General features: G+C 46.2%; 1 protein-coding gene across 2 annotated transcripts in view; it reads left to right on the top strand.

Moving 5' to 3' along the window:
- The window catches only part of MDGA2 (MAM domain containing glycosylphosphatidylinositol anchor 2), a 427,922-nt gene that overhangs the window by 278,466 nt on the left and 122,998 nt on the right, over positions 1-26,458 (top strand). For both annotated transcript variants that reach the window (XM_040412379.1, XM_040412378.1), the window contains exon 6: positions 3,428-3,697. In XM_040412379.1, the coding sequence (XP_040268313.1) occupies positions 3,428-3,697 (270 nt within the window). The remainder of the gene's footprint in view (positions 1-3,427; positions 3,698-26,458) is intronic.

The following is a 26,458-nucleotide window of genomic DNA, read 5'->3' as shown; positions in this document are numbered from 1 at the left end:
ATCAAATAGCCGGCACCCGACCTTTGTGACAGGGAGCTGCGATCAGCGGCAGTTAACCCCTCAGGTACCGCACCTGAAGGGTTAACTCAACTGCAGCGGATCGCAGCTCCCTGTCACAGAGGTCGGGTGCCGGCTATTTGATTCCGGCACCCGCCTCCTGTATTTGTATTAACAGGTCAGTTTTCTTCATTGGTGGCGCAGTGGCCACAGCCCCTCCCCTCCTCCTCCTGCCTCTTCTTATTGGCAGCGGCGGGGACAGCAGCAGCACAGGGGGGAGGGAGAGACTCCTCCTGCGCTGCTGAGAACTATCATCTCCTGTGCCCGCCGCTGTATTGAGCAGAGCTGCGGCGGCGGGTCCAGTCGCTAATGGCATCTGGAGCCCTGCAGAAGAGCCGCATTAAAGTGTGTAAAGAGCCGCATGTGGCTCGCGAGCCGCGGCTTGCCGACCACTGACCTAGAGCATTGCCATAGGATGCTAGAACAAAAAGAGTGGGAATTTAGATTATGTTTTGCACACCATGGCCAGACATAAGAGACATACAACCCAACATGCAGCGCTGCCCCCTACCTTCTACCCCATCTCATGAGGTGCAACCAGGAATAGGACTCCATGAATCTGTCAGTTCCCTTGGTTCTTCTTCTTAAAAAATTGCAAAGCTCAGGTTCTGCAAAAGAATGGAGAAGAAAGGGCAGATTTTCGTGGGCAGATGACTGCTGGGGATTTCAAGAGCCTACATGAACAATAGACCCGCGCTCTATTCAATTATGGATACAATGAAGCCGTACAGTCAGCGACCAATGGGATGCTTATGAATGAAAGAAAAAAAAAATATATTCTATGTAAAGATTCATGTACATTGGATTGACATGAAAGGACTGCTCATCTCCTTGCGCTGTACTAGAAAGGCGCTGTCCATGGTGCTGAAGAGAAGACCAAGCAGCAATGGCCGAGTCACTGCCTAGACTTCTATATAAATTACATTCATGTTCCGCCTCATCATATTGTCCTCAGGACCCCTCTGTATGGAGAATAGAGGTCTTCTGGATCCTCTAACAAACTGCGGCTACTTTCTGGGCTGACGTCAGCTGCTTAGATGTAATATTGCATCAGAAGGGAATATGTATGGAGGCTTCAGCTGCAGACCAGAAAAGACATTGTCTTCTGGAGACAACCACATTGAGCTCATCTCCAGTGACTACAAGAAATCCACCAGAAAGTCCGTGAACATGACTAGTTACTTACCTTATGGTTTTCAGTAATTTTATCTATCCCCTCTAGTACGGCACTCACTCTTGAACTTGTTTGTCCGGGAATTAGATGATGTCACCAGTAGCGGTTTGTGCAGCCTGTATACGGTATATACAGTACGCAGTGTAAGCTGAACTTTATCCACTCTTGTATTTCAACCCCGTGCAATCTGTACTAGAACTGAAATATCCATGACACATAACTGACACTGGAGAGAAGTTGCAGTATAAAGCATCCTCTCTCTCTTCTATAGACTGGAATGCTATGCTGTTGTCATATTTAGACAATTCAAGGAGAAAGCGTGTTAGGTGATGAAAGTCATTATTAAAAAAAATACAGGAGATTAAGTGGTAGTCACTATAAAGCTGATATGACTGTTGAAACAGAAAGTATAAACAGAAAAGCTGCTGCAGACACATGTTAGACATAAAAGAAAAATAGCTGCTGCAGCCACATGTTAGACATAAAAGAAAAAGTGCTGCTGCTGACACATGTTAGACATAAAAGAAAAATAGCTACTGCAGCCACATGTTAGACATAAAAGAAAAATAGCTGCTGCAGACACATGTTAGACATAAAAGAAAAATAGCTGCTGCAGCCACATGTTAGACATAAAAGAAAAAGTGCTGCTGCAGACACATGTTAGACATAAAAGAAAAATAGCTGCTGCAGACACGTTAGACATAAAAGAAAAAAAGCTGCTGCAGCCACATGTAAGATGTACAAAAAAAGAGCTTCTGCAGCGACAGTATGTTAGACATATATGAAAAAGATCTGCGGCAGCCACATGTTAAACATGTAGGAAAATGAGCTGCTGCCACAACATGTTAGACATATGAGAAAAAGATCTGCTGCAGCCACGTTAGACATAAAAGAAAAAGAGCTGCTGCAGCTACATGTAAGATGTACAAGAAAAAGAGCTGCTGCCGCTACAGTATGTTAGACATATATGAAAAAGGTCTGCGACAGCCACATGTTAAACATGTAGGAAAATGAGCTGCTGCCACAACATGTTAGCCCATAGAAGAAGAGCTGCTGAAGCCACATGCTAGACAAGGGGTCAGCAACCTTCGGCACTCCAGCTTCTTTGAAACTGCAACTCCCAGCGTGCAAACATGGTTGGCTGTTCTTCTAACTCCCACAGAAGTGATTAAAGCATTCTGAGAGTTGTGGTTTCTGAACTGCTGTAGTGCCGGAGCTTCCTGATCCCTGTGTTAGACATATAAGAAAAAAAGCTTTTGCAGTCACATGTTAGACGTGTATGAAAAAGAGGAGTTAGTATTCAGTTTGTAGTGTGTAATGTAGTTAAGATATATGTGGGTGTGAAGAACAGATGTCTTAAGAGGTTCCTTGAAGTGCATGGGTGCCGCCGATGAGGCATATCCCCTATAAGAGCCGTGTTAGCTTGGATTGCATAGGTGACTTTGTTGCTGCAATGATTTCTAGTTATTTGTTATTTTGCTACATTGCATCAAAAACTACAAGAAATTTATAAAAAGATGAATGAAAAATATCCTGTCGTTCTGCACTAATTTATCTCCATGGTTACAGACTACAAACATGCCCTGTGTGTAGTCTGATCCTGCAGTCCCATGTTACTCCCTCCATGTATCCTCTAGATACACGGGGTCTGTTTGTAGCCAATAATGGTGGAGACTAAAGATGAGCGAATCAATTGTAAATAAATCAAATTCGACCCAATTTTCCAAAACTGTTTGGTGATTTGATTTGGACGGATATCTGAAATTGAGATGAGCCATTTTTCAGATCTGCAGACAGGAACGTTAGAGAAGGAGGATCATATCACCCCGGGTGATGAGTGTGTTTTCGCACTGGAAGGAATTTGCTGCCAAAAAGCGACAATTTTTCGTACTGTTTGTTTTATGTAAAAAATCCTACAGTGCAGTTTGGTTTTAAAGAGGCTGTTTTTGTGACCACCAGACACCATGCGTTCACCCATAGCTATATATGCCGCTTTCACTTTAAGATTACAGATTTTTGGCTGTGAAGAACGTGAAATGAGCTGCGTATACTTATAGGAGACCCCAGGACGCCACACAGGACTTTTCAGGGCAACTGCAGCAGTTTTGATTCTTGTCAAATTTATTCAGACTCGGATTGAATCGCATGATGATACAGAGCGGTTGAGTTAATTCTCTTCTTTCTCTTCATTTTCAGCATCTCCGTCCATTAAACTCCTGGTGGAAGATCCTATTGTGGTCAATCCGGGCGAAACGATAACGTTAGTGTGTGTCACGACAGGTGGAGAACCAGCGCCAACATTGACTTGGGTTAGATCTGTTGGAAATCTTCCAGAAAAGGTTGTGCTAAATAGTGGAACGCTAACCATACCATCCATCAGCTCTGAAGATGCCGGGACCTATAGCTGTGTCGCCAATAACAATGTCGGCAATCCTGCCAAAAAGTCCACGAGTATAATAGTAAGAGGTAAGAACTCCTAGTATCTCATCATCTGGAGGACCTTCAGCAGTTAGCTAACAGGACCAGGTCCTGGTCAACCTTCTGTGTGCTAGGCAGGGAGTCCATGCTGGCAGTGGTTGGACATATCACCCTTCCTAATGGGTGGTGTGTACCTACTCAGAACTTTCCTTCTCTTCAAGTAAAGCAATGCTAGTTCTACAAGTGGGATGGTTAACATCTCATGAATGGTTCCTTATTTTCCAAGAGGGTTTAGAAAAATGAATATCACTTATAGACTTCTATGGGATTTAGTGTGAGCATGCTCATGATCTCTGCAGATGTCATTGTGCAGAGCTGTGAACATCACCTAGAGCAGGGATGGCCAACCTGCGGCTCTCCAGCAGTTGCAAAACTACAACTCCCAGCATGCCCAGACAGCCTACAGCAGGGCATGGTGGGAATTGTAGCTTTACAACAGCTGGAGAGCCGCAGGTTGGCCAGCCCTGACCTATAGTGTATTGTGAATACTATGTTATTTATATATATATAGGTGTTACCCCTCATTGTATTCCTGTCTGTGAAGATAATGAGATGACTGGTGAGAAGTGATCTCTACAGCACAGGAAGTGTCAGACTACTATAAGTTCAGTAGTCAGAGTGAAAACTGCAAGATTTAAGGATATTTTATATAGACCATGAAATGAAAATTGTTGAAAAAAATTGTTAAAAATATATTTACATAAAAACGGATTTATAGAATAATTCATTTTTCTGTTGACACATTCCCTGTAATACTGATGTAGAGGGGCTTTTGATTCTCCCCTCAAGGGCCCAAGTGCGGTAACTGTTCATTTTTAATCCCCAATGTGAATGTTTATCCTTTAGTGGATTACAACAGGGTTAATACCTTAATTGCGTGCAAAAGCAAATATCGTGTGTATGCGGCAGATTCTACATAGGGAAGTCTATCAGGTGCCTCATAGGGATGAGCGGCAGGGGTCATATTCGAATTCGTGATATTTCGCAAATATTTTGTAGAATATTCGTTGAAAATTCGCGAATTCTAATATTCGTTATATTCTACTTTTATTTTTTTACTCGAAAATCGGCAAGGTAATGATCGCGTAATATGCGAATATTACGCGATCAATACAGGCGCGGGTCAAAAATGAATATATAGCACTATAAAATATAGCGCTATATATTCGTATTTTAGAATATTCGTCATTTTTTTCCATCTGAAGTCGTGATTCGTCATGAATCATGTATTCAGATGGAAAAAATGACGAATATTCAATATAACGAATATATAGCACTATAGTCTAAATATTCACAAATTCTCGAAGTGGCGATATTCGAGATAAAAATTTGCTTTTTTCGAATATTTGTGCTCAACACTAGTGCCTCAATGAAAGATTTAGAGAACATATAAATTCACTTAGTACAGGTAAGGGGTGCCCGCGTTTGATCGATCATGTAATAGACACTGCAAACTTCTGAGAAAAGAAGGGAAGTGGATCCTGCGCTCATGCGCAATGGGCCCCCTGGGATTAAGTGAAAAAATAGATTTAGGAGTGTTTCTGTAATATTGTGTATGTTTATTTGGAGTAATTCGTTTTTTATCGTGTGTGTTTTGTAATGCTTTTTGAGATACCAGCTTTGATGTAGCATCACATGTGTGCACTGCTTTGCGATGCCGGTTGTGACGTCACGTCCGTGTAAGCCAGCACATAAAAGATGACGCACTTGCGTCGATGTGTCAGTGGCCCGAGGAAGCGCTTAGACGCGAAGCGGCCGTCGCCATATTTTGTGACTGCATTGTATGTTTGTCCACCCCAAGCCGCCCGCTGATGTATTCGAGGTTGGAGATAATAAGAGAAGATTGCACCGTTGGTGAGTGCCGCCTGCTTATTCTCTATTATTGGTATATAGTGCTCTTTTGCCTGTGCACCCCTCACAGCTCTGCCCCAGGCTCGCTATGAGATGCATATGAGCAATAAGTTAATTATCCTTGGGATTCTCCGTTGAAGGTGAATGCTCCTGTAGATTTTCACAGACTTCCTCTATGTGACTGCGGCAAAACCCGACGTGTTCGCATTTCTGAATATTTACCGACGTGCAAACCACAATCACCGCGGTGCACGGCCGGAACGCACGCCTCATTATACAGTGCAACGTGTAACTGGCTGGACAATAAAGGCTTGGCGCCGAGCTCGGAAGATCTGATCCGGAGAAACTGCTCTGGAAACTCTGATAATTTATTTATTGTAGAATTTCTTCATTGGTAAAATGGTTTCATAATAATCCTAGATGAGCTAAATAATATATCTACATCAGCCCCGGGCTGCCGGCATTATTTACTGCCTATGGTGAAAACTGAAATGTTCCCTCAGGAAAGTGCAGGGATGGAGTATAAATCTGCCAAAATACAAAACTTAGGAGATAGATAGATATTAATTCTTCATTTTAACATCTTTTTTAATAAAATCCTGGTGTCACATCTGTGACAGGTCTCAGAAGGTCTGAAAGATTATCTGCTCATTAGTGATCTGACAGCCTCTTTCGGTTTCACGTTGTCTGTGTGTTGCTGGTATGTCCACACCTCCTGTTCAGGTGTGGATCATGTGACCTTTACCTCGCCCTATTTAGTCTGACTTTTCCCATCACTCCTTGCTTGGGATAGCTTCATTTGGTCTTGGAAGAGCTGGAGTGTGGTTCGTTTTGAAGTCCTGTTCATCCATCATCCTCTGAAGTTAAGTGTTCAGCTTGTTGTGTTTTATATCCACCCCCTGGTTGTTTACTAGGCCTCAGTGAGACGCTAGTTCCTTCACCAGGGAAGGAACGGGTTGTCTCTGCCCTGTCATTACCTTTAGGGCATCTGAGGGTCACCAAGGTTTTCTAGGTTCCTGTGTATGGGTATCTCTACCCTCGAGAGGAGCAGGGTTTTATAGGTGGTGACCCATGGGTATCTCTACCCTCGAGAGGAGCAGGAGCAGGGTTTTATAGGTGGTGACCCTTTTCCTTCCCTAGCGGTGAGGCCTAGTGTCTTTCCCCTTCCTTCTTGTTGTCTTTTGGTGTTCTCCCCTACTACATCCGTGACACCTGGATTCTACTTGCAATACCGTGCCTTTCCACAAGGGCCTCTAGTATGCTTCTTTCTAGAATCCCTTTTCTCTGAGTCGGATCGGCCGCTCCAGTGAAGGAACCATCCATCACTTCTATCACCCACAGCACGTGGAGGAAAAGAAAACTCTGTAGCACAGACTGGAAATAATCAGGGACGAGGTTTCTGCCGTCATCCGTCAGTGATAGATGAGTGAGAGGCAGAAATTACAAAAGGAAAAAAACAACCCGTGGCCGGTGACGATAATTAAGGCAGGTGGAAAATAAAGTGAGAGAAGGAACGGCTGGGGACAAACAAAGCTGATTTACTCTGCCGGTTATTCAGCGGGACGCTCGGGTCATTGCCGCTGCTCTCCGAGGAGCTTGATATGCATGGCAGCCGCCGCAGTATCACACTCAGATTGTAATGATGTCTAAATTGTATGAATACTAACAATGCGGCTGCGGAATCGGCATGTGAGGAAATAAATATATAACATTACAGAGGAATGTAGAAATCACAGAAATACATAATTCATCCCAATGAAGATGAAAGATCGCCTTTGTTCCTAGTGTTGAATCGATATCCATACATTAGTCAAAAGCTGTCAGAAACCAAAAGTCTCTGGTGAACGTGGGGGTGGGAGTCGGGGATTTCTGCTTCTTAGATTTTTTACTATTTCTTGGAAGAGAAAATTGGACTAAAGCCGAAGCCCTAGGATTCAGTAGTGTTGATCGCAAATTTTTATCGCGAATATTGGCACTTTATTGGCACAAATATCTAGAATCTAGTGCTATATCTTCGTAATCAAATTTTTTTTCATCAGTACTCATGATCCCTCACCGCTTCTTACTTGTGGGCCAATGAGAAGGCTGCAATATCTTTGACTTTAGGAGTAGTGTTGATCGAGAATTTTCATATCGCAAATTTTTCTCACAAATCTTTTTCTTTATCGCAAATTTTCCGATTGCCGATTTTCGCAATCAAGAAAATAATGACAAGATCATTAATGTGAGACAGGGCCATCCCTGATGAACATCTCCCTCAACATCTGCACTGATGAGGGACAAAAACCCTGAAACAGCTGTATACAAATGAGGGTCTCCAGCCGGGGTTTGGCAGGTGTGAACTAATTTGCATTAATTTTCCCATGATGCATTTCCTGGGGGGAAAAAAGTCTCCATACAATGCGGTGTCTCCTTAATGAGAAATACTGCCACCTCTGAGCGGCATTTCTTACAGTCTCTGCACCGATGGGGCAAGAACCACGAAGCAGCTGTCTATAATGGGGTCTCTGTGCTTCGGTTTGTATGAACTAAATAGAAAATTTGCTTCCCATGAAACTTGTGTAGGTTTTCTGTCGTTGGCTGCTATGTGGTCCTTAAAGTGAAGGGGCCCAACTTTAGTTGATTCCATACCTTTGCCATTAGATGGAGGTGACTGCAGCTCTCCTCAGGAACTGGATTATTATTTATTTATTATTTTTATTATTTATTTATTATTTTATGCACTTATACAGCGCTGACATAATCCGCAGCACTTTACAGACATCATCACTCGCTGTCTCCAGGAGCTCACAAGGTCCCTGTCAGTCTGTCTTTGGAGTGTGAGAGGAAACCGGAGAACCCCACACCAACATGGGGAGAACATACAAACTCCATGCAGATGCAGATTCAAACCTAGGACCCCAGCGATACAAAGCACCAGTGTTAACCACTGGGCCACCGTGCTGTCCACCACTGCTAACTACTGAGCAACCATGCTGTCCACCAGTGCTAACCACTGAGCCACTATGCTGTCCACCAGTGCTAACCACTGAGCCACCATGCTGTCCCCAGTGTTAACCACTGAGCCACCATGCTGTCCCCACTCCCCAGTGCTAACCACTGAGCCACCATGCTGCCCACCAGTGCTAACCACTGAGCAACCATGCTGTCCACCAGTGCTAACCACTGTGCCACCATGCTGTCCCCAGTGCTAACCACTGAGCCACCATGCTGTCCACCAGTGCTAACCACTGAGCCACCATGCTGTCCACCAGTGCTAACCACTGAGCCACCATGCTGTCCACCAGTGCTAACCACTGAGCCAATGTGCTGCCCATTATTAGAAAACAAAGGGGTGTGAAATTGGCCCCAGGTTGTGAAGAGGATACAAGCCTAAGGCCATTCTGTTCCGGATGGAAAATCTGGGTCCATTTTGATCTTTGACCCTCTCTTGTGTGTAAATTATTTTACTTACTGAGAGACAACTATGGGAATGAAATATCAAATTTAAAAATGTTTTTTGAGAGTCAAAAGTTTGTTTCCAGAGCTGCCATGATGATATCACCAGCAAACAAAATAGTTTACATTTTCTTGCAGTGATGACATCACCATCACCAACTACTCCACCTGATGACTGGTCACAGTGATAACATGGAGTAGTCAGTGACATCAGAGCTGCTGAAACAAAGACTGCTGGAGCGGCAGGGAATTGAGTTGGCAAATTTTGCTCTTGTTTTTTGGTTTCTCACATTCCCAGCTTTCAGTTCAATTTTCTTGGGTCTTGGAAAACCCCTTTAATTTGTAAGCGTAACCCCTTGACGATCCCTTTGTGATAGTCCCTGCTTCCTGACCGCTGGTCCCAGAGGTGGAGCTTGGCAGGTGGTGGTTACCCTTTAAAAGCAGGGACCGGTTGTTCTAGCATAAATGAGAGGAATAAACTGCCATCCAGTGAGGCCGGCAAGACGACAAACTGAAGTCAATTTGTTTATTCACTGTGAAAACTGACATTTGTCTCCTGAATATATATATATTCAAAAGTAAAAAGTTCCCTTATTTATTCCTTCCTCAGATAAAAACAAAGAAAACTGCGAGTGAACCATTAAAAATATTTGCATTTAAATTGAAAATGTGAATGCATCAGTTCTCATAACCAGAAAATAATTACTTGATATTGAAATGTTTGTGCATCTCGAGGATGAATATACGTCGGCAATCTAATTATCACGATGTGTTTAAAGGATCTGACTTTAAAGGTTGACTGTTCCACCAGATGCTTTCTTATTGGCCGCAGACTCATGTGTCATATATAGAGATGAGCGAATCAGACACATTCGATCCGAATTTCAGGAAAAATTCAATTTGCAACGAATGCGAATTTCCTCGCGCTTCGTGGTAACGAATCGCAATTTTTCCTAAATTTGCGGCTACAATGGCAGCTACGCGTGTAAAGGACATGGGGCAAGGAACTCTGGGAAGGCGGGCTGACCCATAATGGCATGCATGCAGCCAATTAGCAGCCAGCCAGCCCTGTGATGTCACAGCCCTATAAATACGGCGGCCATCTAAGAGTCAGACATTTTCCAACATTCTAAATGCAGGGACAGACGTGAGAAGGCGCTAGGGACAGCAATAGGAAAAACCTCATTGTAAAAAAAAACCCTGAAAAAACAATTGATAAGTGCAGGGAAAGGATAGGGAGGAATCATTTCACAGCATCTTAGTGCAGGGAGAGACGTCTGAAGTCGCTTGGGACAGTGATAGAAAAACCTCATTGTGAAAAAAAATAGCAATTTACAAGTGCAGGGAAACATTATTTGGGGATCCAAATAGCCATTATACAGCTCTGGCATTCCAGCAATCTGTTCTTGTTATTGGGGTGCAAGTGCTGTGTTGAAAAGCCTTTAGTGGCCTATATCTGTGGAAAAAGAAAAATATATAAGCATTTCACTTCTGCTGTTATATGTGGTGAAAGCATTTAGTGGCCTATTTCAGTACAAAAAGTAAAAATATATAAGCATTTCACTTCTGCTGTTATATGTGGTGAAAGCATTTAGTGGCCTATATCTGTGGAAAAAGAAAAATATATACGCATTTCACTTCTGCAGTTATTATTATTTCAGTACAAAAACTAAATATATTCAGCGTTCCCTTTTGCAGTTATATGCGGTAAAATCTTTATTGACGTATTTCGGTCGAAAAACAAATTTTATTCAGCGTCCAACGCTGCGGTTATATGTGGTAACGTGTTTATTGACGTACTTCGGTCGAAAAACAAAATGTATTCAGCGGTCAGCACTGCGGTTATATGTGGTAAAATCTTTAGTGACATATCTTGATTAACTTCACAACTCGTCCGGGCTCAAAGCTATCTTGACGCTTTGTCTTCTCATTGTCTGTAGCTACTAGAGGCCTGTTCATGCCAGGCAGGTTCCTCCAGAAGTGTCTGGCTCGATGAGCAGCCGATACCGCACTTGCATCAATCTTGACAGGATTCGTCTCCAGGTGGAGAGAAATTGTTTTTCTGAATGCTTTCTCCTTCGCAACCACGTCGTCGAATAAACTTAACACTGGCCGATTCTCTCCTGTCTTAGGCAACACTTAATTTTTATTATTAAATTTATTTAATATTGAATAATAAATTGAACCAAAACTTGATTAAAATTATAAGAAAGTAAACTTAAATTTGTCAATATATTATCCCAATATTCGAGGAAAATTCGCAGACAATCAATTTGCCAAGCCTTTTGTGCCGGAGAACGTGTATTATTAAATCGTGTTTTAAATAACACTTTATAAAGTTCAGAAATTTTAACCTTCTGTTCTGTCCCATATTCCCTATAAATGAATAGATGAAGCGGCCACTCTGTGGCCTCCTCATGCTGCTGCCACCTCCACAATCTCTCATCATCGTGGTACTCTGTGGCCCCCTCATGCTGCTGCCACATCCGCAATCTCTCGTCATCGTGCCATTCCGTGGCCTCCTGATGCTGCTGCCACCTCCACACTATGTCACCTCGCCACTCTGTGGCCTCCTGATGCTGCCGCCACCTCCACACTAGAGATGTCGCGAACATAAAATTTTCTGTTTACGCAAATGTTCGCGAACGGGCGAACCGCCATAGACTTCAATAGGCAGGCGAATTTTAAAACCCACAGGGACTCTTTCTGGCAACAATAGTGATGGAAAAGTTGTTTCAAGGGGACTAACACCTGGACTGTGGCATGGCGGAGGGGGATCCATGGCAAAACTCTCATGGAAAATTACGTAGTTGACGCAGAGTCTGGTTTTAATCCATAAAGGGCATAAATCACCTAACATTCCTAAATTGTTTGGAATAACGTGCTTTAAAACATCCAGTGTGTGTATACAATCAGGTATGATGTTGTATCGATCAGGTAGTGTAAGGGTTACGCCCGCTTCACAGTGACAGACCAAACTCTGACAGACCAAACTCTGACAGACCAAACTCTGACAGACCAAACTCCCCGTTTAACGCACCGCAAACAACCGCAAAGAGTTGTCAATAGTTGACACACTCATGACATACATTTTTTTCCTCTATGCGTCAATCTTAGTGTAGTGATGACTGTGCTCGTGCGCACGTTCTGGAGATTGCAGGCGATGGCGGTTTTTCAAAGCCTATGGTCGTGCTGAGGTAGTTCAGTGATAGTTAAGTGACCCAGAAAACAATGATTCTGCAGTGTGGGCCCATTGTTGGCCTAGTAGGCTTTAATGATCACCTTAGATGATCACAAAGAAAATTAATGTTTTTTCTATGAAAAATTATCCAGCCGATCGCTTTTGGTCTGTTCACAATGAAGCAGCGACCTTATCTCATCTGGGGTGTGCCAACATTGGCAACACACTCATAGAGGTGATCGCTTCATTGTGATACGCAAGCCCCTTCACCACAACAAGGTAACGATCACGAAGGGGAATTGACACATGTATGTGCCTTTTTTTTGTTTTGTTTTTGCAGCCACAGTGCAGCACCCGAGGCCAGAAAAATTTGGTATTGTTGCAGCCGCTGCTGTAGCAACGGCCGGAAAAGATGATGTTTTCCAGGCAGAAAGTGCCCTAAAACATTGCGGCTTGAACCCTAGTTGGTGGCGGATAAGTCACGCAAGTCATCCGGCATTCAGAGATTAAATACAGCAGCGTGTGGACCATTTTTAGCCCAAGGCATCTCATCAGGCCTTTTTTAGTCAAATGCATCCCCCACTGTCAGTCCCTTCGGGATCCATGCCTCATTCATCTTAATAAAGGTGAGGTAATCTAGACTTTTTTGACCTAGGCGACTTCTCTTCTCAGTGGCAATACCTCCTGCTGCACTGAAGGTCCTTTCTGACAGGACACTTGAAGCGGGGCAGGCCAGAAGTTCTATCGCAAATTGGGATAGTTCAGGCCACAGGTCAAGCCTGCACACCTAGTAGTCAAGGGGTTCATCGCTCCTCAGAGTGTCGATATCTGCAGTTAAGGCGAGGTAGTCTGCTACCTGTCGGTCGAGTCGTTCTATGAGGGTGGACCCCGAAGGGCTGTGGCGATGCGTAGGACTTAAAAAGCTCCGCATGTCCTCCATCAACAACACGTCTTTAAAGCGTCCTGTTTTTGCCGGTGTGGTCGTGGTAGGAGGAGGATTACTTTCACCTCTTCCCCTGTTAGATTCCCGTTGTGCTGTGACATCACCCTTATACGCTGTGTAAAGCATACTTTTTAACTTGTTTTGGAACTGCTGCATCCTTTCCGACTTCCGGTAATTCGGTAACATTTCAGCCACTTTCTGCTCATACCGGGGGTCTAGTAGCGTGGCCACCCAGTACAGGTCGTTCTCCTTCAGCCTTTTTATACAAGGGTCCCTCAACAGGCATGACAGCATGAACGACCCCATTTGCACAAGGTTGAATGCTGAGCTACTCATGTCCCGTTCCTCGTCCTCATTGATCTCATTGAATGTCTGTTTTTCCCCCCAGCCACGTACAACACCACGGGTACCAGATAGGTGACAACGAGCACCCTGGGATGCCTGCTGTGGTTGGTCTTCCTCCTCAAAGCCACATTCCTCCTCTGACTCCTCTTCCTCAGACTCCTCTTCCAGCGTTGCCGCAGGTCCAGCAAGCGATGATGATAAGGCTGTTTCTGGTGGTGATGGTGACCACAACTCTTCCTCTTCCTCTTCACGCTCATCTATGGCCTGATCCAGCACTCTTCGCAGGGCATGCTCCAGGAATAAAACAAATGGGATGAGGTCGCTGATGGTGCCTTTAGTGCGACTGACTAGGTTTGTCACCTCCTCAAAAGGACGCATGAGCCTACAGGCATTGCGCATGAGCGTCCAGTAACGTGGCAAAAAAATTCCCAGCTCCGCAGAGGCTGTCCTAGCACCCGGTCATACAAATACTCGTTGACGGCTTTTTCTTGTTGGAGCAGGCGGTCGAACATTAGGAGTGTTGAATTCCAACGTGTCGGGCTGTCGCAAATCAAGCACCTCACTGGCATGTTGTTTCACCGCTGAATATCGGAAAAGTGCACCATGGCCGTGTAGGAACGCCTGAAATGGCCACACACCTTCCTAGCCTGCTTGAGGACGTCCTGTAAGCCTGGGTACTTATACACAAAGCGTTGTACGATCAGATTCAACACATGTGCATGCAACGCACATGTGTCAACTTGCCCAAATTCAATGCCGCCAACAAATTGCTTCCGTTGTCACACACCACTTTGCCGATCTCCAGTTGGTGCAGGGTCAGCCACTGATCCACCTGTGCGTTCAGGGCGGACAGGAGTGCTGGTCCGGTGTGACTCTCTGCTTTCAGGCAAGTCAACCCCAAGACGGCGTGACACTGTCGTAACTGGGATGTGGAATAGCCCCTGGGAGCTGGGGGGGTGCAGTTGATATGGAGCAAGACGCAGCAGCAGAAGAGGACTCAGCCGAGGAGGTTAGCGAAGAGGATGGAGTAGGAGGAGCAGAGGAGGTGGCAGCAGGTCTGCCTGCAAGTCGTGGCGGTGTCACCAACTCCGCTGCAGAGCCTCGCATTCCATGCTTGGCAGCCGTCAGCGGGTTTACCCAATGCGCAGTATACGTGATATACCTGCCCTGACCGTGCTTTGCAGACCAGGTATCAGTGGTCAGATGGACCCTTGCCCCAACACTGTGTGCCAGACCATGACTTCCTTTTCCACAATAGAGTACAGGTTGGGGATTGCCTTTTGTGAAAAAAAAATTCGGCCGGGTACCTTCCACTGCGGTGTCCCAATAGCTGCAAATTTTTTGAAGGCCTCAGACTCCACCAGCTTGTATGGTAAAAGCTGGCGGGCTAAGAGTTCCGACAAGCCAGCTGTCAGACGCCGGGCAAGGGGGTGACTCTGTGACATTGGCTTCTTACGCTCAAACATTTCCTTGACAGACACCTGACTGTGGGCAGATGAGCAGGAACTGCTGAAGGTGAGTGGCGGGTAGTTGAGAGGGGGCAAGGAGGACAGCAGTGGTTGACGTGGCTGTAGATGCTGGACCAGGAGGAGGATGGTGGCTTTGAGTTTGTGTGCTGCTTGTACTCATGTGTTGATCCCATAGGCGTTTGTGATGTGAGATCATGTGCCTTCGCAAAGCAGTTGTACCGAGGTGGGTGTTGGACTTCCCACGACTCAGTTTCTTTTGGCACAGGTTGCAAATGGCTTCGCTGTTATCAGAGGCAGACACACAAAAAAAATGCCACACTGCTGAGCTTTGCAAGGACGGCATTCTGGTGGTGGCAACAGCATGCGTTGATTGGCGTGCTGTCTGGGCGACCCCGGGTGCTGATACATGCTGTCTGACTGTGCAACTAGCTCCTTGCGATGACCTCCCCCTGCTTCCAACTCGTCTCCTCCTCCTCACCCACGTCACATCCACGGACACATCGTCATCATCAACCGCTTCACTTGTATCTGACAACTCAGCAAAGGAAGCAGCAGCGGGTACAACATCATCATCATCACACCGTACGTCCATGTGTGTAATACTGCCTGACTCAGACATATCCCTGTTATCTACATCCTCTGGCAATAATGGTTGCGCATCACTCATTTCTTCCAACTGATGTGTAAATAACTCCTCTGACAGATCAAGTGAAGCGGCTGTGGTGCTAGTGTTGGTGGTGGCGGAGGGCGGGCGAGTGGGAACTTGAGAGGTGCCCGAAGCTGAGCTGGAGGAGGATGGTGCGTCAAGGTTCCGAGCGGAAGCTGTAGAAGATTGGGTGTCCTGTGTAAGCCAGTCAACTATGTCCTCAGAACTTTTCGAGTTCAGGGTACGTGGCCTCTGAACACTGGGCATTATTCTAGGGCCAAAGGAAATCCCAGCACCACGACCACGACGGCCGCTGCGGGGTGGCCTGTCTCTGTCTGTCATTTTTTTTAGATTAGTGGTACTATGCGTACAAGGTACTGTGCCACCCTATATGAGTGGTGGGCAGTGGGCACAGTACAGTCTGTGGGCCTGACACTCACTGGCTGGCAACTGCAATTATATTACAGAGGAAAAATTAAATGACTTTTTTATCTGCAAGGTGCTGTGCCACCCGATATGAGTGGTGTGCACACAGTACAGTCTGTGGTCCTGTGGCCTCTCACACACGGGCAGGCAACTGCAATATATATATAGAAAAAATAAATAAAAGCAGACTGATGTACCAGCCCTAAAAAGGGCTTTTTGGAGTGCTGTCAGGACGCTGTCCTTACAGCAGATGAGTCTTTGAGGACTGGAGTGGACACAGAACACTGGCCTAGCTAATGATTTCCCTATTAATTCAGCAGCAGCACTGTCCCTGCTCTAACTAACACTGCAGCTTCAGAATGAATCTAAGATGGATGCCGTCCTTGCTTTTTTCTAGGAGGTGGGAGGGTCTGGGAGGGAGGGTATGCTGATTGGCTGGAATGTGTCTGCTGACTGTGAGGTACAGGGTCAAAGTTTGCTCAATGATGACGTATAGGGGACGGACATAACATCGCATATTTCGCCCGCCGTGGCGAACGCGTACAAACAATGTTTGCCGGGAACTGTTCGCCGGCGAATAGTTCGGGACATCTCTACTCCACACTATGTCACCTTGCCACTCTGTGGTCTCCTGATGCTGCCGCCACCTCCATACTTGGTCATTGTGACACCTTGTGGCCTCCTCTTGATGCTGCTGCTGCCGCCGCCACCTCCACCCTCTGTCATTGTGCCACTTTATGGCCTCCTACTGATGCTGCTGCTGCCACCACCTCCAGACTCTGTCATTGTGCCACTCGGTGGTCTTCTCCTGATGCTGCTACTGCTGCTGCCACCACCTCCAGACTCTGTCACTGTGCCACTCGGTGGCCTTCTCCTGATGCTGCTACTGCTGCTGCCGCCACATCCAGGCTCTGTCATTGTTCCTCTCGGTGGCTTTCTCATACTGCTGCCACCTCCATACTCAGTCATTGTGCCACTCTGTGGCCTCCTCATGCTGCCTCCACCTCCAGTCTCTGTCATTGTGCCACTCTGTGGCCACTGATGCTGCTGCCACCTCCACACTTTGTCATTGTGCCACTCTGTGGCCACTGATGCAGCCGCCACCTCCACACTCTGTCATTGTGCCACTCTGTGGCCTCCTGATCCTGCCGCCACCTCCACACTGTCATTGTGCTACTCTGTGGCCTCCTGATCCTGCCGCCACCTCCAGACTGTGTCATTGTGCCACTCTGTGGCCTCCTGATCCTGCCGCCACCTCCACACTGTCATTGTGCTACTCTGTGGCCTCCTGATCCTGCCGCCACCTCCAGACTGTGTCATTGTGCCACTATGTGGCCTCCTGATGCTGCCGCAACTTCCAGACCCTGTCATTGGGCCATTCTGTGGTCCCCTCATTCTGTTCCCACCCTCCCCACTTCATGACTGGTCCACTATTTTGCCCTTTTGCCTGGCTGACATCATTTGTTTGACCCTTTTCTGATCTGTCAAAGGGAAGGAAAAATGAGACGCACAACGGATCCTGTCTGTGTAGCAGCTGTAAGGCCTGTATGGTCCCATCAGAATTGGCTTATGATTTGGTAGCCAAAAGCAGGAGTGGGTACAAAACACAGAAGACATGCAAATATTCCATTCACGTGTCATCTCTGTTTTGAATCCACTCCTGTTTTTTTTGGCAGTAGGAATACTGATGGATTACTGAGCAAATGCTGACCGAGTGAAGGCGGATGCTCCACAGACAGGATCCGTTTTTGGGGGTTTATTGTTCTGATGGATCAGAGGAAGGGCAAAATAATCAGTGACGTCAACACAGACTTGAGTTATTTGGTCAGTTTTGGCCCCGTGACTGCCCAAATAAGTGAAGTGTGCAGTGATTCTAAGAGCGACGCCTGTCATCTGCATGTCACACTGACTCACAGTATTATTTCACTACCACAGCAGACTCCATATGTGTGTTACTGCAAGGCACAGTGTGCTACACCACTATAAAGGCTCTCTGTAGCCAGGAAATAGACGTTTTTAACGCGATTCGCCGCAAATAAATTCGGATCGAACCGGCAAAATCAAATTTTTAATTCGCTCATCTCTAGCTGCAACATTTCAAGAATCATAGCTCTTTTTTTTTTCCTCTTATTTTTTTTGTCTACGTAGTGTGGCAGTGGAGCTGCCGGAATGGCACATTGGGGTCAGTGAAATGGTAAGAACTGGGTGAGAGTAAGAAAGTCTGGGAAAATAGGAATTTCCCTCTCTGTACATCAGCCCTGCCGTTAATAAGGGGTAATTAGCAGCCGGCTGAGAACCTCAGGTAAATGGGAGCTGAACTCTTTCAGCAGGGCTCCCAGGCTGTGCCGAGACCTGTGGGAGCCCAGACCCTCCAATCACATCTGTGGTCTGCACTAGGGATGAGCGAATCGACTTCGGATGGAACATCCGAAGTCGATTTTCATAAAACGTTGTTCTAATACTGTACGGAGCAGGAGCTCCGTACAGTATTAGAATGTATTGGCTCCGATGAGCCGAAGTTATTTCTCTGAGCCCACTTCAATGGCAAGACCCTTCTGCTTCTCGGCAGCTATGAGGGCAGACAGGTGCTTGGAATACTCTTTCAGTCTGGTGTATGAGAAATTATACATCGGTGTCACTCTGTACAGAGTCCATTGTTTTTGAAGGAGCAAAGCAGCCTGTGTCGGATCAAGAGTTTCCTCCAAGGGGGTGCACTGCAGGATTTTTCTTTTAGACAAGCTTTGCAATGCAGACCGACGACGTGCAAAGGTCAAGCTTCCGGGAGGATATCTCAAGCTGTGAAAATGACTGCTCCTTCGTGCCGATGACCTACTTCTGGGGGTTAACAGCACATCAGTAGGTGTTTGCATATCCTTGCGATAAATTATGTTCCCGTAAACAGAGATCTTGACAGACAAATGTATCAAACTCTGCCGCCATCTTTCTAGGCACCTTGTCTCCAGTTCCCTGACCAGACAGATTTACGAGCATCTGTTTCAGGACATGAAGCAGTGGAATGACATTGTTTATACCGTAGTCCTGGTGACTAACCAATAACGTGGCCTCCTCACAGGGCCTGAGCAAATGGCAGGTGTCACACATGAGCTGCCACTGGTTGACATTGAAGTTACACAGGGGAGTAGAGATGGCCTTGTGGTTCGCCCGGCGGTCGTTTCGCGGCAAACTTTGCTCGTTCGCGATTCGCCGAACATGCGAACATATGGCGATGTTCGCATGCGTCATATTCTTTTCTATTGCGCTGAACTTTGACCCATGACATAATCATCAGGTTGGACAGGATAGCCAATTGAGACATTTCAGCTCATGGACATACCCCCACCCTATAACAGAACCCGATCTCTCAGCCATTTTACATTCTGTGTTTTGCTAGTGTAGGGAGAGGTTGCTTTGTGGAGCAGGGACAGGCTGTTAGGGACACCAAAACGCTGGCTAATAGGGCAACAAAAGTCCTTTTAAGGACTGGTATAGGTGTGATATACTGAGGGGTGTAATATACTTATAATATACTTTATAAAATAGAAAATATATTATAGTGCATTTGTATTGTGCAGCAGTTGTGTGCGTTTCTGCTGCGATACTGCAGCTATATAGATGGACAAGCGTTATTTAACATTATATAACAACTATTTGCAACGGGTGTGATATACCTGTTGCCCCAAAAAAACTGTTTGAGGGGTGCGATATACCTGCTTCCACAAAATACTGATTAAGGGGTTTGATATACCTGCTTCCACAAAATACTGATTAAGGGGTTTGATATACCTGCTTCCACAAAATACTGATTTAAGGGGTCCGATATACCTGCTTCCACCAAATATTGATTCAGAGGTTCTATATACCTATCTCCACAAAATACTGATTAAGGGGTGTGATATACCTGCTTCCACCAAATATAGATTCATGTGTTCTATATACCTGTTTCCACAAAATACTGATTGAGGAGTGCAATATACCTGCTTCTACAAAATACTGATTATAAGGTTCTATATACCTGCTTCCACAAAATACTGATTGAGGGGTGCGATATACCTGCTTCCACTAAATATTGACTGAGGTCTGAGGCCTGCGATACACCGGCTTCCACAAAATACTGATTGAGGGGTGCGATATACCCGCTTCCACCAAATATTGATTGAGGCCTGCGATACACCGGCTTCCACAAAATACTGATTGAGGGGTGCGATGTACCTGCTTCCAACAAATATTGATTATGGGGTTCTATATACCTGTTTCCACAAAATACTGATTGAGGGGTGCAATATATCTGCTTCCACAAAATACTGATTAAGGGGTTTGATATACCCACTTCCACAAAATACAGATTAAGGGGTTTGATATACAGTATCTGCTTCCACAAAATACAGATTGAGGGTTGCAATATACCTGCTTCCACAAATATTGATTCAGGTGTTCCAAATACTTGTTTCCACAAAATACTGATTAAGGGGTTTTATATACCTACTTCCACAAAATACAGATTAAGGGGTTTGATATACCTGCTTCCACAAAATACTGATTGAGGGGTGCGATATACCTGCTTCCACAAAATACTGATTAAGGGGTTTGATATTCCTGCTTCCACATAATACAGATTGAGGGGTGCGATATACTTGCTTCCAAAAAATACAGATTGAGGGGTGCGATATACCTGCTTACACCAAATATTGATTGAGGCCTACGATACATTGGCTTCCACAAAATACTGATTGAGGGGTTTGATATACCTGCTTCCACAAAATACAGATTGAGAGGTGCGATATACCTGCTTCCACAAAAATATTGATTCAGGTGGTCTATATACCTGTTTCCACAAAATACTGATTGAGGTGTGCGATATACCTGCTTCCACAAAATACTAATTGAGTGGTTTGATATACCTGTTTCCACAAAATACTGATTAAGGGGTTTGATATACCTGCTTCCACAAAATAAAGATTGAGGGGTGCGATATACATGCTTCCACCAAATATTGATTCAGGTGTTCTATATACCTGTTTCCACAAAACACTGATTGAGGGATGCAATATACCTGCTTCCACCGAATATTTATTAAGGCCTGCGATACATTGGTTTCCACAAAATACTGATTGAGGGGTGCGATATACTTGCTTCCAAAAATACTGATTGAGGAGTTTGATATACCAGCTTCCACAAAATATTGATTCAGGTGTTCTATATACTTGTTTCCACAAAATACTGATTGAGGGGTGCGATATACCTGCTTTCACAAAATACTGATTAAGGGGTGCGATATACCTACTTCTACAAAATACTGATTAAGGGGTTTTATATCCCTGCTTCCACAAAATACTGTTTGAGGGGTGCGATATACCTGCTTCCACCAAATATTGATTGAGGCCTGCAATACACCAGCTTCCACAAAATACTGATTGAGGGGTGCGATATATCTGCCTCCGACAAATATTGATTCAGGTGTTCTATATACCTGTTTCCCCAAAATACTGATTGAGGGGTGCGATATACCTGCTTCTACAAAATACTGATTAAGGGGTTTGATATACCTTCTTCCACCAAATACTGATTAAGGCCTGCGATATACCTGCTTCCACAAATACTGCTCTTCTCTAGGGACTTTGGCACAGGGTTATTTTGAAAATGACAAGCAGAGGAAGAGGCAGGCCATTTCGCAGGGGTGGTAGGTGTCGGGCAGGTGCACCAGGCTAGAGCCTAAGTGGGAAGTTGGAGAAGGTGCGTGTGATTACGTCAAAGGACGCACCAGAGTTGGTTGATTGGCTCACTCAGCCTTCCGCTTCTGAACCCTCCTCATCCTCTGTATCTGCACCCTCCTCACTCTCTGCTGTGTGCACCCCCAAAGACACCACCACCATAGCCTCTCCACTCGAGTCAGAGGAATTATTTCCCCATCCATTCCCAGACCTTACCGATGTGCAGCCATTCTTGGCATCGGATGAGGAAGAGGAGGTAGCAACGGCTGCCACCCAGCGGTCTGGCGACAGTAACCAGATTAGCCCAAGGAGGGTGGTCACCGCTGTTGTCGCCTACTCCGAGATCTCTAATGTCAGTGGTGGTGAAGGTGACGATGATGACATGTCGATGGACGTCACGTGGGTGCCCACAAGAGAGGAAGAGGAGGGGAGTTCAGAGGGAGAGACGGAGCAGCAGATAGGGAGGAGAAGGAGGAGAAGCAGGCAGAACTCACAGTGCACAGGAGGCAAAAAGCAGACTGCAAATGTATCTGGAGTGAGCCATCCACCATGCACGGTCACATCTTGAGCTCCCAGGACGCAGGCACATGGCTCCGCAGTGTGGGCTTTTTTTAACATGTCCGCTGCTGACAATAGTGTTGCCATCTGCAGCCTGTGCTGTCAACGCATAAATCGCGGTAAGCCCAACACTCACCTAGGGACGACCACCTTAAGAAGGCACCTGGCCTCTCATCACCGAGCCCAGTGAGAGCAACGTCATCAGAACCCACAAAGCCACACTCCCATCGCTCCACGTCCTGCCTCTTCTCATTCTCCTCTCTCCTGCCATTTTTCCTCCACTCCTTCCACCGTGCCGTCATTGCGTTCATCTGGCACAAGGCAGGCATCCGTGGCCCAAATGTTCGAGCGTAAAAAGTTGATGACGCCGGATAACCCTCTTGCCCAATGGCTGACCGCTAGCTTGTCGGAACTGCTAGCCCGCCAACTACTGCCATATAAACTGGTGGACGCGGAGGCATTTAGAAAATTTGTAGCCATTGGCACACCACAATGGAAGGTCCCCGGAAGGAAATATTTCTCCCAGAAGGGCATCCCAGAGCTTTATGAACATGTTCAGCGGCAATTGAATATATCGCTGGCACACAGTGTCGGTGCCAAGATACATCTGACCACAGACACGTGGTCTAGGAAACACGGGCAGGGAAGGTACATAACTTAAACTGCCCACTGGTTGAACCTTCTGACGGCCGTCAAGCATGGAACCCGTGGCACCTGTGTGGATTTGGTGTTACCGCCATGGATTGCATGCAGGCCTGCCTCTTCTTTTCCTCCTCCTAGTCCATCCTCCGTCTCCTCCTCGGCTGACTTTTCCTTTTCCACTGCTACCGCCTCTTCCACTGCACCCCCTAAGCTCTCCAGAATCTATTAGACGTGCCAGGTGAGACGTTGCCATGCTGTGCTGCAGCTGTTGTGCCTAGAAGCCAAGAGCCACACCGGTCCTGCGCTGCTTTCAGCTCTGCGGTCACAGGCCGATCAGTGGCTAACCCCGCTCAATTTGACAGTTGGTAAAGTGGTGAACGACAACGGTGCCAATCTGCTGAGTGCGCTGAAACAGGGCAAAATGACACACGTGCCGTGCATGGCACACGTCCTGAACTTAGTCGTGCAGCGATTCATTGCCAAATACCACGGGCTCCAGAACGTCTTGCGGCAGGCCAGGAAAATCTCTGCCCATTTTAGATCTTAGACGGCCATGGCTCGCCTTGCTGACATTCAGCGGCGACACCACCTGCCCGTCAGACGTCTGATTTGTGACAGCACAACGTGCTGTAACTCCACCTTGTATATGCTTGATAGGCTGCTCCAGCAGCAACATGCCATTAATGACTACCTGTACGAACTCTGCAGCAGGACAGGTTCTGGGGAGCTTGGTTTCTTTTCACCGCGCCAGTGGCTGCTCATGCGCGACGCATGCAGACTTCTGCGGCCATTTGATGAGATCACCAAACTGGTCAGTCGCAGCCAGGGCACCATCAGTGACATTGTACCTTACGCCTTCTTTCTGAAACGTGCATTGCGTCGTGTCATTGATCAAAGAGGAGCTGGAAGATTAGGAAGTCGCAATGCTGAATTTTTTTACAGGGGGGGGCTACTCCATCTGAGACAAGTCACTAGGAGTCTGAAGATGAGTCAGAGGAGGATGGTGGCTGGGGGGAGGAGGAGGAGCAAGAAGAGCAGGCTTTGAGGGGGACTGTAAACTTTTCGGGGATCCCTGGTGTTGTCCGTGGCTGGGGGGAGGAGGCCGAGGACGACATTCTCCTGGGCGATTAGCAGGAGCCAGAGCGCTCCACCGCTTCCAATTTAGTGCAAATGGGGGCCTTCATGCTCCAGTGTTTGAAGAGTGACCCCCGTATAAAAATCATAAAGGGCAAGGACCAGTACTAGGTGGCAACCTACTTAGACCCCCGGTACAAACACAAAATGGCGGACATGTTACCAGCATCACAGAGGGCTGTCAGAATGCAGCATTTCCAGGCCTTGCTGCGAGAGATGATGCATTCTGCTGTTGGGGGTGCTGGCAGAGGAATTTCCACCTACAGCCAAACAGGTGCGGGTACCAATCCTACAGCGCATGCAAGAAGAGGGCAGTTTGTAGATGTGTTGGTCACTTCTGATATGAGATCATTCTTGCAGCCAACCCATCGAGAGCCATCCTCCGGATCCATCCTCAGGGAACGCCTAGACCAAAAGGTGTTCGACTACATCGGGTTAACGGCCGATGTGGACGCTCTGAGAAGCGAGGAACCCCTGGACTACTGGGTGTGCAGGCTTAACTCTTGGCTTGCCCCTCGTCGAGTCCGAAAGGACGTTCAGCGCAGCAGGGGGGTTCGTGAACGATAAGCGCACTCGCCTAGCTCATGACAGTGTGGACTACCTTACATTTCTAAAAATAAATGAGGCATGAATCTCGGAGGAATTCAACACCACGTGTAATTGAATTTCCTCATGCCAGCCCACACATATCCGCCACCACACAGAACAAAGAATTGTCCCTGTATTATGTATATACAGCGGCATAAAAGGCCTTTTCTGTCAGGTGAATGCCTAATGTTTGGGGCCTGTACTGGCCTACAGTAAAATTTTGAGCTGGTGACCGCCTATTGTACCTCCAGCCACATCATCACAAGTTCTTTTCTGTCAGGTGAATGCCTAATTTTTGGGGCCTGTACTCCACTGGCCTACAGTAAAATTGTTATCCACTGTACCTCCAGCCACATAATCACTTGTTCTTTTCTGTCAGGTGAATGCCTAACAGAAACGTCCCGGACGATGTTCGTCCATCACTACAGGGGAGTACTCCTGTCCTCTTGGATCATCAAGAAATCGTTTATGGCCTTTCTCTGTTCGTACAGTCGGTCCAACATATGGAGGGTGGAATTCCAATTAGTGGAAACGTCGCATATCAGCCTATGTTGGGGGATGCCTTTCTGCCGCTGCAGCTCAAGGAGGGTGTGCTTTGCGGTGTATGAGTGGCTTAAGTGCATGCAAAGTCTCCTGCCCATTTTTAGGATGTCTTGCAGATGGGTGGAAGACTTCAGGAACCGCTTAACAACCAGATTGAACACGTGTTCCATGCAGGGTGCATGGCTCAGCCCTCCTTGACACAGCGCCAACACCATGTTCTTCCCATTGTCGGTCACCATGGTTCCGATTTTGAGTTGTCATGGAGAAAGCCAGCATTCAATTTCTTGATGAAGGACATGGAGCAGTTCCTCCCCTGTGTTACTCCATTCGCCCAGGCAATGAGGTGTAGAACAGCGTGACACCGCTGTGCCCTGCACATGTGGTATGCTGGAGGGGCACTGTGAATTGTCTCTGCAGTGGAGGCTGAGGACACGGTGGAGGATGAGGAGGTAGAGGCGGACTTTGTCGCAGGATCAACGGCGTGAGAACGTGGAGGCGGAAGCGGCGTCAATGGCCAAGTTGCTGCTGTGGCTGGGCAGGAACCACAATCACCCAGTGGGCCTTAAAGGACATGTATTGTCCTTGACCATATTTACAGCTACCAACCAAATTTCCCCAAAAAGGCTAATCACAAACAAATTTCACCACTGAATGGCTAATCGACATAATTTGGTTCATACAAAAGAAAGTCTATAATCACCCATCAATTTTCCCGTATTTTTTCTCCTATTATTACACCCCAAAAAAATAAATATAACCGCAGAATGGCTAATAGGACGTACGTATCTATCCTATTAATAAACCCTTTAAATGGCTGTAGTACAATGGAACTTTACCGCTGAACGGCCAATTTTTTTTTTGCCACTAATACACACAAAAAAGGGCTGTCATCTTCTCACTTCAACACACAACGGCTAATAAGCCCTTTTTCTTTTTCCCCACTAATACACACCAAAAAGGGCTTTAGAACAGATAACTGCACCACTGAGCAGCAAATATATTTTTCTTTTGCCACTAATACATGACAAAAAAGGCTGTAATTTTCTCACTTCACCACACAACAGCTAATAAGCCCTATTTTCCCACTAATACAAGCCCAAAAATGCTTTAGAACATATAATTGCACTGCATAAGGGCAAATAAGACGTAGAAATATTTCCTTGTAAAAAAACCCTGTTAATGCCTGTATCACACAGCACTTGCACCCCAATAAGAACGGTTTGCTGGAATTACAGAGCTGTATTATGGAAATCTGGATCCCCAGTCAGTGCAGCAAG

The sequence above is a fragment of the Bufo bufo genome, chromosome 11 (genome assembly GCF_905171765.1).
Source record: "Bufo bufo chromosome 11, aBufBuf1.1, whole genome shotgun sequence".
Taxonomy (NCBI): domain Eukaryota; kingdom Metazoa; phylum Chordata; class Amphibia; order Anura; family Bufonidae; genus Bufo; species Bufo bufo.
This window is presented reverse-complemented; position numbering and strand designations above follow the sequence as displayed.